Source organism: Scyliorhinus torazame, chromosome 6 (genome assembly GCF_047496885.1).
Source record: "Scyliorhinus torazame isolate Kashiwa2021f chromosome 6, sScyTor2.1, whole genome shotgun sequence".
Classification (NCBI taxonomy): Eukaryota; Metazoa; Chordata; class Chondrichthyes; order Carcharhiniformes; family Scyliorhinidae; genus Scyliorhinus; species Scyliorhinus torazame.
The window spans coordinates 292770971-292787404 of record NC_092712.1 but is presented as its reverse complement, the minus strand read 5'-3'; the positions used below and the strand labels follow the sequence as shown (position 1 = coordinate 292787404).

The window sequence follows — 16434 nt, the reverse complement described above, 5'->3', positions numbered from 1 at the left end:
GGACAGATTTAGCGACAAAATCTTCACCCAGGCCAAACTCTCTTATTTCTCTCCTCTCTGTGTCCGTTCCATTTTTGTTCTTTTTACAGAGTGCCCAATTGCAATTAGTGTGGCCAATCCACCTAACCTGCACATCTTTGGGTTATGGGGGCAGACACTAGGAGAATGTGCAAACTCCACGTCGGGGCCGAGATCGAACCCAGGTCCTCAGCTCCGTGAGGCAGCACTGCTAACCACTGTGTCACCGTGCCGCCCTCCGTTCCCTTTTTGTTCACTGAGAGAAATAAGTGTGTGTGTTTAAATCCTGGTTCATCTCCTGCTAGAATTCCTGATTAATGACAGCTGCTTCCCAAAAGATTTGGAATCTGTGCACCTCCCTCTGCCTGGAAGACTTCAAAAGGTTTTTAGCCATATCGCAGATGATTCATGGTGGTGCTAATAAAAGCAGAGGTGCCTGAGAAATGTAGGGCCTGCTTCAGAAGGACAAGGGCAGGGGCGAAAAAGCTCCTGGATATTTGCTGAGGTTGAACTGAAGCAAGCAACGCTGACACTCCTCAGAAACAGGGAGCCCCATTAGAGGTCAGGAAGGGAGATTACGGCATTTCTCAGATTTCACTGGATAGTTTTAACTCCACAGGCAAGAACAATCGATTTGAATGAATTGAGTTGCAGGTGCAGATTCCAGAGCAAGGAAGGAGGGGGAGGGGGGGGGGCTAGGGGTTTTGAGCTATCATTCACTTCACAACTGCTTTTGATGTGAGTGAGGGGTTTGAGGAGATGCACTTATTCATTCCACTTTCTGTAAATACGTCACCGCTACATTCAAGGGGAAGGAGGCACTGAGCAATTGGTGGACATGCTGTTGGGATGGCAGGAGGCCCCTGTGAAGGCATAAATCAGTTGGGCTAAATGGCCTGTTTCTGCGCTGTCAATTGAATGTGATTTGTGAATAGGGAATGTTCTCGATAATCTGACCCATCGTTTGTGTAGAAATCCCTTGTGTCCGTCACCAGAGAGTGTTCCTCCTTTGTCTTTGTCCTCTTGCACGTTCTGCGCATGATTCCATCTCCATTTCTGACGTGAGCTCTATTCTGTAACTTCTTAAATATTGTTTTTTGTGTACCAAACCTAGGTGCCTTGAAGGCGTGGTCAGTGGTAGGGTCAAGAAAGCCAGGGATGCATAGAGGCCAGAATTGGGAGTAGAAGACCAGACAGGCCTAGGGGTTCAGATATACAAACCCTTTTTAAATGGGAGGACACGTTGATCAATCTGTTTCTTGAACAAAAAGGTTTTGTAAATGGGATCACAAAAGCAAAATGGTAATATTGAACCCGTACAAATCATTGGTCATGGCACATTTACAGTATGGTGTCCAGTGGTGGTTGGTGGTCCTAAGTGTGCCCTGGCTGTGGAGAATGTACAGATGAGGTTTATCAAGGTGACCGGCTGCAGCTATGGAGAGACACTAGAGAAATTGGGCCTCTTTATCTTAAAACAAAAAAGGTTATGGAAAAGTCAGAGAAATGGGCAAAATGATGGAAGGTTTCAAAGGGTAAAATGGGGGGGGTAGAGAATGAATGAAACATCATTACCAAAAGGATGGAGAAAGTAGTTAGGGGAATTTTCTTAGCTGGTGATGTGCGAGACCATGGAATACCTGATGAAAAACTTTGGGGGAGTCAGAACAGCCTTTTAAAAGGGAACTGCATAAACACAGATAAAATGATCGGATGGATATTGGGGGGGGGGGGTTGCAGCATTGTGGTGGGGGGAGTGGGTAATTCTCCGTGGAATAGCAGAGGTGAGTTGAGCTGGATGCCTGCCATTTGTAGTGTACAGTTTTTATGGAAAGATTTGTGTAAAGATTTGAAGTGCCCACATACTGTCAGTAAAATTACCGACCTGTGTTTGTAGAATATTCCTTTCCAAAATATCAATTTAGAGGTTAAGTGAATCCTTTCAACCAAATCTCCTGAAGAGTGGGATTGCATTTTGATGTTTAAAGCAGCAAAGTGCTTAATTGAACCTGTTGCCGCTTTTATCTGAGGTCCTCTATGCAGGGAAGTGCTTATCCTTTTGTGTTAATGACTCATTGAGATTCCTTCCTATTCAACCACATCTGTTCCTTGTCTGTAATGTATTTCTTCCTTTTGCAGGAGCTATTGAACTCCGAACTGAAAGGGCAATTCCTTGATGACCAGTGCCCCCTGGAGGGTGAGTGCAGCATGAAATCCTTCTTGTGGAGTTAAAATGAGAATCTACAAATCCCAGAATTTTCAAAATAGCAGACAAATGTTCAGCTAGTCAGCCGGTATCTAGATAGCTGATTGTTTTGGGCAGGTGCTGATAATGTTAAGCCATCGTTCTCTGATTTAAACTGAGAATTCACTAGAGCACGTCACATTTATATAGCATCATCACTCTTGAGGAACATTCTCGGGTGCTTCACAGGAACTTTGTTTTCGTTTAATTGCTGTGAAATCTATTAGCCTTGAAGCTGATTTGAAAACCATTCGAGAACAGCCCCTCATCCATCTGCGCAATGGACCAAACCCATTTCAATCCCTCACCTTTAAAGTGATGCACTGCCTGAGGGCTGGGGAGATGCAAGCGTCATAAAGCGGGAGGAGGTTAACGCCAAAGGGGAAGAGTAATGTAGTTTTTTAAAAATGTAGTTTAAATGGAACTTTGCAAGCATTATGAAACAATTTGACAATGAATCGCATGAGATATTGGGGCAGATGATTTAAAAAGCTTGATTGAAGAGGTAGGTTCTAAGGATGGGCTTATAGGCGTAGACAAGTGGAGAGGGATTTTGAAGGGTATACCAGAGAATGGGGATTGAACAACTGGAGGAATGATGGCCAAGAGTGATGGAAACTGGGGACTTTCAAGAGGCCAGAATTGGAGGAGCATAGAGCTTGGCGGGTTGGGGAGCAAGGGATTGTTGATTCAATGTAGGTCAGTTATCCTGGGATGATGAACAAAAAGATGTTGGCGCATGTTAGCATTATGGTTGCTAATCATCCAGGAATGGACAGGAGTCTCCTGGAATCAGCATCTATCTACTGGTGGCTATTGAAAGCAATCCGGGAGATTTTAAAACGTTATTTTAAGGAAATAAAATATGCTGTGAAGTGAGTAAGGGAAATTGGTGCTTCTGTAAGGAGCAGACACTGGGTGCAAGGCCATGGTCCCAGGGATGCAGCATGCGCTGGCGGCTGGCTCCACCTGGGCTTGGGTTCCATTTGCTGTTACTGGCTACAATGCCAGTAACCAACAGGAGGGAGTATGCCAGGGCCGGCGGTGGGTGGAGAGTGGAACCCGAGGCAGCTACTTGTTACTGTCCACACTTGTGTGCACGGGGGATCGTCCTTCAGGAAACCTGGGGGGGTGGGGTGGGGGTGGAGAACTAGTAGAGAAATCAGGCTCTGAGCCAGGGAGGGAGTGAGGATTCAGCAGATGCTGCTTTAAGGATCCACGGCCTGATCACAGTTATGAACCTGCTCTGCCATTTAATAAGATCATGGCTGATCTGATAGTAATCTAAATTTCTATCCTGCCCATCCCTGATAACCTATCACTGCCTTTATCATCAAGAATCTATCTACCTCTGCCTTAAAAATATTCAAAGACGATGTTTCCATCTCGTTTTCAGGAAGACAGTTCCACTTTGGCACAGTGGTTAGCACAGCTGCCTCATAGCGCCACAGACCCAGGTTCAATTCCAGCCTTGGGTGTTGTGTTTTTACACACTGTGCATGGGTTTCCTCCGGATGTTCTGGTTTCCTCCCACTGACCAAAGCTGTGCGGGTTAGGTAGATTGGCTATGTTAAATTGCCCCTTCGTGTCCAAGGATATGCTGGTTAGGTGGGGTTACAAGGATGGGGCAGGGGAAGTGGGCCTAGTTGAGGTGCTCTTTCCGAGGATCGGTGCAGACACGAAGGGTCGAATGGCCTCCTCCTGCACTGTGGGGATTCTGAGAGATAAACCTTCGCCTCATCTCTGTTTTAAGTGGACGACCCTTATCTTTAACAGTGACCCCTAGTTCTAGATTCTCATACAAGAGGAAACATCCTTTCCACATCCACCCTGTCGAGCTCCTTCAGGATTTTGTATGTTTCAGTCAAATAGCCTCTTGCTCTTCTAAACTCCAGCAGATGCAAGCCGAGCCTGTCTAACTTTCCCTCATAAGACAACCCGCCCATTCCAGGTATTAGTCTAGTAAACCCTCTATGAATGGCTTCCAATGCATTTACATCCTTCCTGAAATAAGGTGACCAATACTGTACACATTACTCCAACTGCGGCCTTACTAGTGCTCAGTATACCTAAAGCATAACCTCCCTACTGTTGTATTCAATTTCCTTTGCAATAAACGATAACATTCTACTGGCTTTCCGAATTACTTGCTGTACCTACATACAAGCCTTTTGTAATTCATGCACTAAGATATCCAGATCCCTCTGCAACCTCTCAGCATTTAGATTACATACTTCTCTTTTATTTTTCCTGCCAAAATGGACCATGTCACATTTCCCCACATTATACTGCATTTGCCAGATCTTTGCCCACTCATTTAACCCATCTGTATCTTTTGTAGCCTCTGCCATCTTCACAATTTGCCTTCCTACCTATCTTTGTGTTTATCAGCAAATTTGGCAACCATCCCTTCAATCCCAAGTCATGTATGTAAATTGCAAACAGTTGAGGTCCAAGCACAGATCCATGTGGCATATGACTCGCTACATCTTGTCAACGTGAAAAAGACGCATTAATATCTACTATTCCCATCCATGCCAATATGTGTACCACCTATTCCATGAGATTTTACTTCCTGCCACTTGACGTGGCACCTTTATCAAATGCTTTCTGGAAAGCTAAGTACAGTGCATCCACCAGATCCCCTTTATCCACAGCACATGTTACTTCCTCAGAACTCCAATAAGCTGGATAAACATGATTTCCCTTTTACAAAGCCATGTTGCCTCTACCTGATTACCTTGAACTTATCCGAGTGCCCTGCCAAAGCTTCAGGTGTTAAACTAACTGGTCTGCAGTTTCCCACCTTGTCTCCCTTTTTGAAGAATGGAGTTACATCTTCCCATCTAATGGGACCTTCCCTGAATCAAGGGAGTTTTGGAAAATTGAAACCAATGCATCAACTATCTCACTAGCCACTTCCTTTAAGATCTGAGGATGAAGTCCATCAGGACCCAGGCATTTCCCAGCCCACAGATCCAGAAATTTATTCCATGCCACTTCTCTAGCGATTGTAATTTTCCTGAGCTCCCCACTCCCTTCCATTTCCTGATTTGTAGTTGCTTCTGGGATGTTTTGTCTCCTCAATAGTAAAGACTGATGCAAAATACCTGTTAATTCATCTGTCATTTCCTTGTTTTTCATTATCAACACCCCGGCTCACTTTCTAAAGGGCCAATGCTCACTGTTAAAACTCGTTTTTTAAATTTTCCTTCCTAATTAATCTTTTAGTCATCCGTTTCTGTTCCTTCTGTTCTGTACAATCTGACCTTCCATCTGTCTTTGCACAATTATACGCTTTCTCTTGAACCTTTTTAGTTAACCGTGGACAATCTGTCAGTCCCTTCGACTTTTTCTTACTAGTTGGAATGTATCTATTCTAAAATATCCCCTTAAAATGTTTGCCGCTGCATCTCTATTCACCTATCCCTTAATCTAATTAGCCAATTCTCTTTAGCCAGCTCTGCTTTCATGCTCTCCTAATTGCCCTTTGTTACGTTTAAGAACATAGTTTCGGACCCACTCTCTCCGTCAAACCGATTGCAAAATTCATTCATATTATGGTCACTGCTACCTAGGGGTGCCTTTACTGAGGTCATTAGTCAATCCATTCTCATTGCATAATATCAGGTCTAGTATAGCCTATTCTTTGGTTGGCTCCACAATGTGCTGTTCTACAAAACCTTCCTGGAAACATTTTATGAACTTCCCATCGAGGTTACCTTTGCACATCTGGGGCGGGATTCTCCAATAATGGGGCTATGTCTCCACTCCATCATCAAAACGCAGGTGAAGCACTCTGGACTTTCCATAAGAAAGTCCAGAGTGATTCTCTTACCTGAAGGGGGCTAGCAGAGCCCTGGAGTAGTCCTCGCAGCTCCGGCTGCCGATACGGGGCCCTACACATCCGGTCGGGGGTCCGCACATGCGTACGGCGAGGCATGCGCGACATGGCGGACCCACACCACGGACTGGCACCAAAAAGATAGGCCCCCCCAGGATTGCACGTGCCCGTGGATCAGTGGCCCCCGATCGATAGCCTGGCTGTTTCTGAGGCACTCCCCCCCCCCCCCCCCCCCCCCCCCGAAGGATCTCCCGCCCCACCCACCCCCCCACCCACCCCCCCCACCCCCACCCCCCCCCCCCACACCCCCACCCACCCCCCCCCCCCCACTCCCCCACCCCCCCCCACTCCCAGGGTGCAATTCTCCCATCGGGAGACATCCCGACGCCAGAGTGAAAATCGGAGTGTTTCACTCCGGCGTCGGAGCCTGCTCCCAGCCCCCTATTCTCCCGCCCCTGGGAGGCTAGGAGCGGCATCGCGTCATTTATGCCGCAGCCGGCGCTGCATAAACAACGTCACCCGTGCATGTACGGGGTGGCCAGCGTCAACCCGCACAGGCACGGTTGCCGTCCTCCCAGAGGCCGCCCCACAAGAAGATGTCGGATGGATCTTGCAGGGCGGCGGAGGAAAGGAGATCCTCCTTCAGAGAGGCCGGCCCGCCAATCAGTGGGCACCGATCGCGGGCCAGACCCCTTTTGAGGCCCCTCACCCGGTGCAGGAACCCCCCTTCCCCCTCCACAGGCCCCCCCCCCCCAGCGTTCCTGCACTGTTCTAGCCAGCAGCGACCAGGTGTGGATGGCGCCGGCGGGAACCCAGCGTGTTGGACAGGCCGCTCGGCCCATCCAGGCTGGAGAATCGCCGCTCGACCCTCCCAGCGGCCAGCCGTGATTCTCGCCGCTCCGGTTTTGGGGGGGGGGGGGGAGAATCGCGTCGGGACATGCGTGGCGCCCCGGCGATTCTCCCACCCAGCGTGTGGGGGGGGGGGAGAATCCCGCCCCCCAATCTCTGCCAACATAATCCACCTTCCAAATAAATAAGGACAATGTAAGGATGAATCACACCACTGTGCCAACTTGTGCATCCTGGCAGTTTTGACGGGCTTGGGAGTTGAACTAATTATGCACCTGCTTGTTTGGGAATGTTGCCTGGGCCCGGAAAAGTGGGGTGGAATAAAGTAATGAAGTAAAAATGTTCTGGTAAGAACATTTTATTTTGACACGTTTTCAGAATATAAATATAAATTGGCAGTCAAATTTAGCAACTAAAAATTTGAGCCCCTTTTTTTTGTTAAATAAAAGCTAATTGCAAAATGTTGCAGCCTTCATGCCTGTAATCCTACAGGAAATGGGACATCTCATCTCGAGTGATGGGAGAGAGGATATCAATTGCCAGTTACTCAGTTGGCAAGTAGTGCTATAATGAAGTGCATTAAATGGCCATTGAATACAATACATTGCCCTTGTTTCTATTGGGCACATCATCATTATTTAACTGGGTTTTCTTGGGTTTCCATCTTTATTTGCTCAATGTGCTTTTGTGTTGACCGACACGAAGTATTTTAGCTGACCCATTTTGTTCCGCTCATTCACATGGATAGTGAGTCATGGTGATGGAGCAGCCAACAGCAACTTGAGGGTTTGCTACATTTCCTTCATTGGTGTGTGAAGACTTAAGCATTCTAAAGACTGCCGCTAATTACATAAATCATGGACAACTTTAGAGTTTGAAAGGGAGTTTGAAATGTGTATTAAAATATGTCACTTCCCAGTGACACATGCATGTCTACAACCTCTTAATCAGTCGTGGCTGAATAAAACCACAACTTATAATAGTGCTTGGTTACCAAAGGTTCTATCAATTGGTGTCTTCAATTGAAATCCCAAGGATCAGTAGAGGTTTTTCAGTTCCCTCACAACCCATTATTTACAATTGTTGATGTGGGAAGAATTAGGGTAAGAATTTGAGGGTTTATGTTGAAAACTGAAATGTGTATGCATTATTAACTATTGAGCCATCAATATTCTTTGGTCATGGCTGAAAGAACTTTTCTTCTGGTCACTTATCCTGGCAACTGGATGTTGTGTGACCCAATTAAACCTCTTTATGGTTTAATTGTGTTTGTAGACCGCCCATGTGCTTCTTTCTATCTTTTTGTTCTCCAAATCGCCCTTTCCTTTATTTATTTTCTTTTTAATTCATTTTATCTCTTTTCTCTCCTTTTTTGGATTCTTTTCTTTTGTTTTTATTTTCCCATTTTCTTCTTTTCCTTCTCCTTTCTTTCTGTCCATCTCTGGAGTTTGCAGCCTAATTTTGATTTGAATTGCACATCACTTCCATTGGGTCTCGTTATTTGATATGTTAGCACCGAGTTGCTGCACTTTGCAAATTAATAAGATGGGGCAGGGAGAACAATCATTATCGCAATCGTGATATTTGCTTTGCTGTTAATGATCCGCTGATTATCCACGACAGGAGATGAAGGGAGGAAAGTGGGATTTCCCCCCTCTGGTGTATTTCCGGGGGTGGACGTGGCCCTGGGAGTGGAATCTTCCACTCCTGCTGATGTCTACAGGGTTTTCCGTGCCCTTCAACACTAGGGAGCATGCCGTGAGGGGTTGCCATCGGCGGGACCGTAAGATCCCGCCAGCAAGAGGGGCAAGGAAATTTCAGCCAAAGAAATGAGTACAGGTGATTTTAAAAATTGTATTTTGGTGACTGGTTTATGAATTTGATTATTATAATCAGGCAACTTGGGCAAAGTCCAATACAAAAACATCAGAAAGTGCAACCCAAGGGAAAACTCACTGTAGTCGAGCTCCATGATTTAGTATGAGATATAATGTTAAAAATTGAATAAAAGACATTTTGTGAACAGTATCATGTACTGGTACATAATTAAGAAATATTATAGCCAGACTACTTATTTATTTTAAAATCTGCAAGACATACATCGAGATGAGAACAATGGCAAATATACCCCGAAAATAAAATCTATTCCCAAGGTAATCGTGATTTTAAAAAAAAGTTCTTGTACTTTTTTATGAAGTCCAATTACCACATATGAATAACTGCCTTCAGAAATCCGGGCCTATCGTAAATTAGTACAACTGCTTTTATGGTTTGCCAGTTGTTCTCTAAAATGTTCAGTTTGAGAGGAATTAGACGTGAAAAATCAAACCCAAACAGTGCTTTATGATTGATTCCATTGTATGTATGGCTGACCGCGCTCTCTGTTTTTGTTTGAAGATGTCGGAACCCTGTTAGCTGATTGAAAGGTGCTAAAGTGGGTGAACTGCTCAAATCGAAGCAAATCTATTTGAAACCTTTTGAGTTGGGGGAGGGGTGGGTTAAGATTCCTCTGTAGCAATGAGAAATGCAAGGAAAGAATAATTAATTTCAGCGAATAATAGATGACAAATATTTGTTTTTTTTCTGTCAGAAGCTTGACAGCATTGCACTCATAACAGAAATAATGCTCTGTATTTGTTTATTAATGCCTGTTTATCCTATTGTTTAATGAATGAATGCATTATGTAGCACAGTGGTTAGCACTGTTGTTTAACAGGGCCAGGGACCTGGGTTCGATTCCCGGCTTGGCTCATTGTCTGTGCAGAGTTCTTCCCGTGTCTGCGTGGGTTTCCCCCGCGTGCTCCGGTTTCCTCCCACAAGTCCCAAAAGACATGCTTGTTAGGTGAATTGGACATTCTGAATTCTCCCTCCGTGTACTCAAACAGGTGCCGGAATGTGGCGACTAGGGGATTTTATTATTATTATAGTCTGCTGGGTTTTTTTGGTGATCAGAGAAAGACCGTTCAACCAGTGGACAGTTTTCTGGCGGCAATGGTAGCTCACAATTGGCTGCCGGTGGAATCTTCCAGTCCCACCGACATCTACGGCATTTTGCAAGGCTCACCCATTCCACCGCCGGGGTACTCGCCGCAAGGGGTCACCTTCGGCAGGACCAGATAATCCCACTGGTGGAAAGGGCTGGGAAAATTGCACCCACTGTAATCCTAGTAGCTAAAGTGATTGTGTTAGTTTAGCTTGGCCATGGAATTGAAAGCTTAACTAGCTTCACTAATTATGAAGAAATATTATATCAATATTTTCCCAATACCACTGGTATACTGTGAAACGGGCTTGTGAGCGTATGGGGGTGAATAAAATAATGAAACTAAAGAGTGGACTGCAATGTTCAGAACATCAAAAGGGGATTGGGTGTGAAAGCAAATAGTTTGAAGTTGAGATGAGCAGAGATAAGATGGAGTACTAGTGGGCAGCATGAATAGAAATTTACGTTGGGAAGATGAGGGAAGTGACTTGAAGTTGACTTGATTTCAAAAGGAACATGTGCAAATGGCATAGATCGTAAATGGATGAAGCAAGGTAGCAAGTTCACTTTTACCCCAAAAGGAGTCGCTGCGGAATAACAAAATCCTGGAAATTTTAAGTGTTATATTTTTTTTGTTGCCGCAAAGAGAAAATGATTGGAGGTTCCCACACTGGGGTTTCTTGTAAAACATGATGCGAGGTTTATTAAGGGTGATGCTCATACAATCAAGATGGAGATGTGCTGAAAGCCCATGCAAACACACTGCTGATATCACTACACTTCACATGATGCAGAAACAGCAAAAATGTATTCCCAGATATAGAACACGAGAAAAATTAACTTATAAAGGAAAAATTAACTTATAAAGGAATTGAAAGCAATAGAGTTAAAAGAGAAAAAAAACATATTTAAAGAGAGGTTAAATGCTGTATTGGTGGGTGTGGTTATGAGATCCTAAACCATTGTGCCCTGGAGGCCAACCTGTGAAGAAGCTGTTGCTGCCACCCATAGAGAAAGGTGTGTGTCTGCAAGGTTTTGATAGGAACTTGGGATTCTCAGTATCAAAGGAAAGAGAGAAAAGCCTGTGCAAGACCCCCCCCCCCCTTAACCATGGATTTGTGGTAATATTACAGGATTTTTCAGAGATTAAAATCTGAGAAGTGTTGCCTAAAAGAGATGTTTAGCTCTTGAGTTAGTTAAGCAAGAATCTTATGGGATTTATTTTGTAGAAGTACTGTTAACTCTGTAAAACCTTAATAAATGTTTAAATTTAATTTATTAAATCTTCAGAAGTCATTTGAAATTCTTTCTCCTGACCTTGGGTACAATATCATCAAATATAAATTGAAAATTGTTGTGTTAGCTTGTTCAAGTTTCCCTTGGGGGATTTGGACAACCCGGCGCTTAACACTTACCATATAACACAATTACGACTGGTGATTCTTTTAGTTTAGTTGAGCTCGCCTTTGGGGATAATCTAAAGTAAGCAGGGTTGGAAAATAACCCAGAAACGTTATTGTAACATGTCATAAACCCGCTTGCAGCTTAAATGTACAACAATTGGTAAATTGATATTTTGCACTTTTTACCATCAATGCTTCAGGTGATATTATTGTAGGAACATAGGAAATGCTAGATAGTAAAAGACCTAATGGACCGCAATTCCCTTCTACTGTCCTGGTAGCCACCTGATATAATGATAGCTGTTGACTAATCTGAACAAGCGGTTTCCAGTTAGTCCATAACAGGCTCAAATTTGAGCAAGCGGTTTCCAGTTAGTCCATAACAGGCTCAAATTTGAGGTGAGGACAACCCCAAGTAGAGGAAGCCTTTGCAAACCAAAGCCTCTCCTTAACTCCAACCTACCACTATCTTCCATCTCTGCCCCACCCCCCTCCTCTCCAAATATATAATTCATCACATTTCCATCCCTTTTCAGTTCTGTAGAAGGATCAATGGACTCAAAACATTGGGCGCAATTCAGCAGGAATCCGGGCGCAACAGATGAATCATGTGCAAATTTGGCTCCACGCTGGGTGCAAAGCCTCATGCGAGTCACCTGACTTGCACTGCCTGGTGCGATCTGCACCACGGCTCATTTAAATACCCGAACACTGGGTTCACCCAGCGCTTGGGACTCAACGCTGCGCCTGGAAACCTCTCCAGGGCGCCGTTTAGCATTGGTTTACACAAATGTGAACCAATTGTAATGGCACCGGGGGGGGGGGGGGGGGGGGGGGGGGGGGGGGGGGGGGGGGGGGGGGGGGGGGGGGGGGGGGCTCCCAGGCCATTGCAGGGAGGGGGGGGGGGGGGCTCCAGGCCATTGCAGGGAGGGGGGGGGGGGGGGGCTCCCAGGCCATTGCAGGGAGGGGGGGGGGGGCTCCCAGGCCATTGCAGGGAGGGGGGGCCTCCCAGGCCATTGCAGGGAGGGGGGGCCTCCCAGGCCATTGCAGGGAGGGGGGGGGGGGGGGTTGCCAGGCCATTGCGGGGGAGGGGGGGGGGTTCCCAGGCCATTGCAGACCCCGGGGCATCCCAGGCCATTGCGGGGAGGGGGGGGGCTCCCAGGCCATTGCGGAGAGTGGGGGGTTCCCAGGCCATTGCCGGGAAGGGGGGGGGCTCCAGGCCATTGCGGGGGAGGGGGGGGGGCTCCCAGGCCATTGCAGACCCCGGGGCATCCCAGGCCATTACGGGGAGGGGGGGGCCTCCCTGCCCATTGCAGGGGGGGGTGGGGGCCTCCCTGCCCATTGCAGGGGGGGGGGGGGCCTCCCTGCCCATTGCAGGGGGGGGGGGCCTCCCAGGCCATTGTAGCGGGGGGCCTCCCAGGGGCCATTGCAGGGGGGTCCTCCCAGGCCATTGCGTGGCAGGTGGGGGGGCCTCCCAGGCCATTGCAGGGAAGGGGTGTCTCCCATGCCATTGCGGGGAGGGGGTGCCTCCAGGCCATTGCGGGGAGGGGGGAGGCTCCCAGGCCATTGCGGGGAGGAGGGGGGGGGGGCGCCCAGGCCATTGCAGGGAGGGGGGGCTCCCAGGCCATTGCGGGGAGGGGGGGCGGGTGGTGCTCCCAGGCCATTGTGGGGTGGGGGGGGGCTCCAGGCCATTGCAGGGAGGGGGGGCCTCCCAGGCCATTGCGGGGAGGGGGTGTCTCCAAGGCCATTGCGGGGAGGGGGGTGCCTCCATGCCATTGCAGGGAGGGGGGGCCTCCAGGGCATTGCAGGAAGGGCTGGCCTCCCAGGCCATTGCAGGGAGGGGGGGGCCTCCCAGGCCATTGCAGGGAGCGGGGGGGGGGGGGAGCTCCCAGGCCATTGCAGGAGGGGGGGGCGCCTCCCAGGCCATTGCAGGGAGGGGGGGGCCTCCCAGGCCATTGCAGGGAGAGGGGGCCTCCCAGGCCATTGCAGGGAGGGGGGAAGCCTCCCAGGCCAATGCAGGGAGGGGCGGGGCCTCCCAGCCCATTGCAGGGAGCGGGTGGGCCTCGCAGGCCATTGCAGGGAGAGAGGGGCCTCGCAGGCCATTGCAGGGAGGGAGGGGGCCTCGCAGGCCATTGCAGGGAGGGAGGGGCCTCCCAGGCCATTGCAGGGAGGGAGGGGCCTCGTAGGGCCATTGCAGGGAGGGAGGGCCCTCCCAGGCCATTGCAGGGAGGGAGGGGCCTCGCAGGCCATTGCAGGGAGGGAGGGGGGCCTCGCAGGCCATTGCAGGGAGGGGGGGGCACCCAAGCCATTGCAGGGAGGGGGGGTGCACCCAAGCCATTGCAGGGAGGGGGGGGGGGCCGCCCAGGCCATTGCAGGGAGGGCGGGGCCTCCCAGGCCATTGCATGGAGCGTGGGGGCCTCCCAGGCCATTGCAGGGAGGGGGAAGCCTCCCAGGCCAATGCAGGGAGGGGCGGGGGCCTCCCAGCCCATTGCAGGGAGGGGGTGGGCCTCGCAGGCCATTGCAGAGAGAGAGGGGCCTTGCAGGCCATTGCAGGGAGGGAGCGGCCTCCTAGGCCATTGCAGGGAGGGAGGGGCCTCGTAGGCCATTGCAGGGAGGGAGGGGCCTCGCAGGCCATTGCAGGGAGGGAGGGGCCTCGCAGGCCATTGCAGGGAGGGAGGGGCCTCGCAGGCCATTGCAGGGAGGGAGGGGCCTCCCAGGGCCATTGCAGGAAGATGGGGGCCTCCCAGGCGATTGCAGAGAGTGGGGGTGGGGCCTCCCAGGCCAATGCAGGGAGGGGCCTCCCAGGCCAATGCAGGGAGGGGCGGGGCCTCCCAGGCCATTGCAGGGGAGGGGGTGGGCCTCGCAGGCCATTGCAGGGAGGAGGAGGGGCCTCGCAGGCCATTGCAGGAAGGGAGGGGCCTCGCAGGCCATTGCAGGGAGGGAGGGGCCTCGCAGGCCATTGCAGGGAGGGAGGGGCCTCGCAGGCCATTGCAGGGAGGGAGGGGCCTCCCAGGCCATTGCAGGGAGAGGGGGGCCTCCCAGGCCATTGCAGGGAGTGGGGGTGGGGCCTCCCAGGCCATTGCAGGAGGGGGGGGGGCCTCCCAGGCCATTGCAGAGAGTGGGGGTGGGGCCTCCCAGGCCATTGCAGGGGGGGCGGGGGGGGCCTCCCAGGCCATTGCAGACCCCCGAGTGGTCTGGGACAGGACAGGGTGGCACTCTGGCACTCTCCCCAGCATCTGGGCATCTTGGCATGTTCACCCTGGCACTGCCTTCCCAATCTTCTGTTGTCTTCATCTGCCTAAAACCCAGCCAGGATTAAAATCCAAGGCTGTGACTTCCTGATATCAGTACCTGAAACTTTTCATTCCTGAACATGGGCGGGATTCTCCCAGCCCTGGGCCGGGCTGGAGAATCCCCACGACCGGGCCGTGCCGCCCTGACGCTGGCACGTGATTCTCCGCAGACCGGAGAATCGGCGCCATTGGCGCCGGCGTGGTTGGCCCGTCGCGGGCCGCTCTACGCGGCCGGCCGTTTTCTCCGGCCGGATGGGCCGAGCGGCCGTAAGGAAAAAAACCAAGTCCCGCCGGGGCCGTTCTAACCTGCCCTGAGCCAGCGGGACCTCGGCGTTGAAGGGTCGGGTGGCGGCCTGTTGTGGGGCAGCGGCCCGTTCACGCGGGATGGGAGAATCCCGCCCACCTTTCTAAACCGGCCGAAACAAAATGCCGATTTATATTTGCAAACACCGCCCCCCCCCCCCCCCCCCCCCCCCCCCAGCCTTACTAGTGTCAAACGAGCATCACTGTTGGATTAAAAGAGGGTCAGAGACCTTTGTGTGAGATATCCACAAGCCACCTGGTTCTGTTTAGTGTGCTATAAGAATAGTTTTGAGCTAACTTTTAAAAACCGAGCAAAGGCTACCCCTAGCTGAGCACCAGGGAGTAAATTGTCCGTGTATACTTACAAAAAAGTAAAATGATTCATAGCTGGGAGTGATTATTAGGCTCCAATTTCATCTCCACTTTTTCAGGATGTTTCTTTCTTTTAAAGTGTTGTTTGACCCTTCTCCAGCGAGATTATAGCCTGCTAATCACTTCCAGCTATCCATTATTCTCCATAAACTCACATGTAGAGTAAATGATTTCAATCTGTTGATTTGGAAATTTGAAGACTGCTCCTTTTCATGGTTGCTTCAAAGCGTAATGGAGCTAAATGATTTTTTGTTTAAGAAACGATTGATCTAGAGAACTCTAACTACTTTGCTATTAGCAATCAGTTCAATATCGGTTTTATTAGTATAATCCTTCACCTGTAGGTTGGGTGGTGTGGATCACTTTGCTGTTTCTGGTTTTAAATTAAAACAAAGAGCACGGACAAATGTTGCCCAAAAAAACGCAAGCATTGAGCAGGGAGCTGTACCTGGGATTGTAGAAATAAAGCACAATCCATCCACTTGTCCTGTCCAGACAGCAACCACCTGTATTTATATGGCACCTTTAATACTGTACAATGTCCCAAAATACTTTGAAGAAGAACTATCGGACAAAATTTGACATGGGGAGTCACATTGGCAATACTAGGACAGCTGGGAGGCACGGTGGCACAGTGGTTAGCACTGTTGTTTCACAGCACCAGCGACCTGGGTTCGATTCCCGGCTTGGCACACTGTCTGTGTGGAGTCTCTACGTTCTCTCCTCATTTGTGTGGGTTTCCTCTGGGCGCTCCGGTTTCTTCCCACAGGTCCTGAAGACCGTGCTTGCTAGGCGAATTGGACATTCTGAATTCTTCTTCGGTGTACCCAAACAGGCGCTGGAATGTGGCGTCTAGGGGATTTTCACAGTGACTTCATTGCAGTGTTAATGTAGGCCTACTTGTGACACTAATAAAGATTATTATTATTAGATTTCAAGGAACGCCTTAAAGAAGGAGACTCGGGAAGAGCAAGGGACATCTGAGAGCCAGAATTGGAGGAGCTTCAAGATCTGAACTGAAGAAGGTTCTAGATGTGTGTGTGGGGGGGGGGGGGGGGGATTGCAGATTGAGGCATTTTGAAGAAACAAGGAGGTATTTCCTCTGCCAACGCCACCCCAACCCC

The 16434-nt window shown here is 49.5% G+C and overlaps 1 protein-coding gene across 2 annotated transcripts in view; it reads left to right on the top strand.

Moving 5' to 3' along the window:
• The window catches only part of nkd2b (NKD inhibitor of WNT signaling pathway 2b), a 138860-nt gene that overhangs the window by 89968 nt on the left and 32458 nt on the right, over window positions 1-16434 (top strand). For both annotated transcript variants that reach the window (XM_072509846.1, XM_072509847.1), the window contains exon 4: window positions 2158-2215. In XM_072509846.1, the coding sequence (XP_072365947.1) occupies window positions 2158-2215 (58 nt within the window). The remainder of the gene's footprint in view (window positions 1-2157; window positions 2216-16434) is intronic.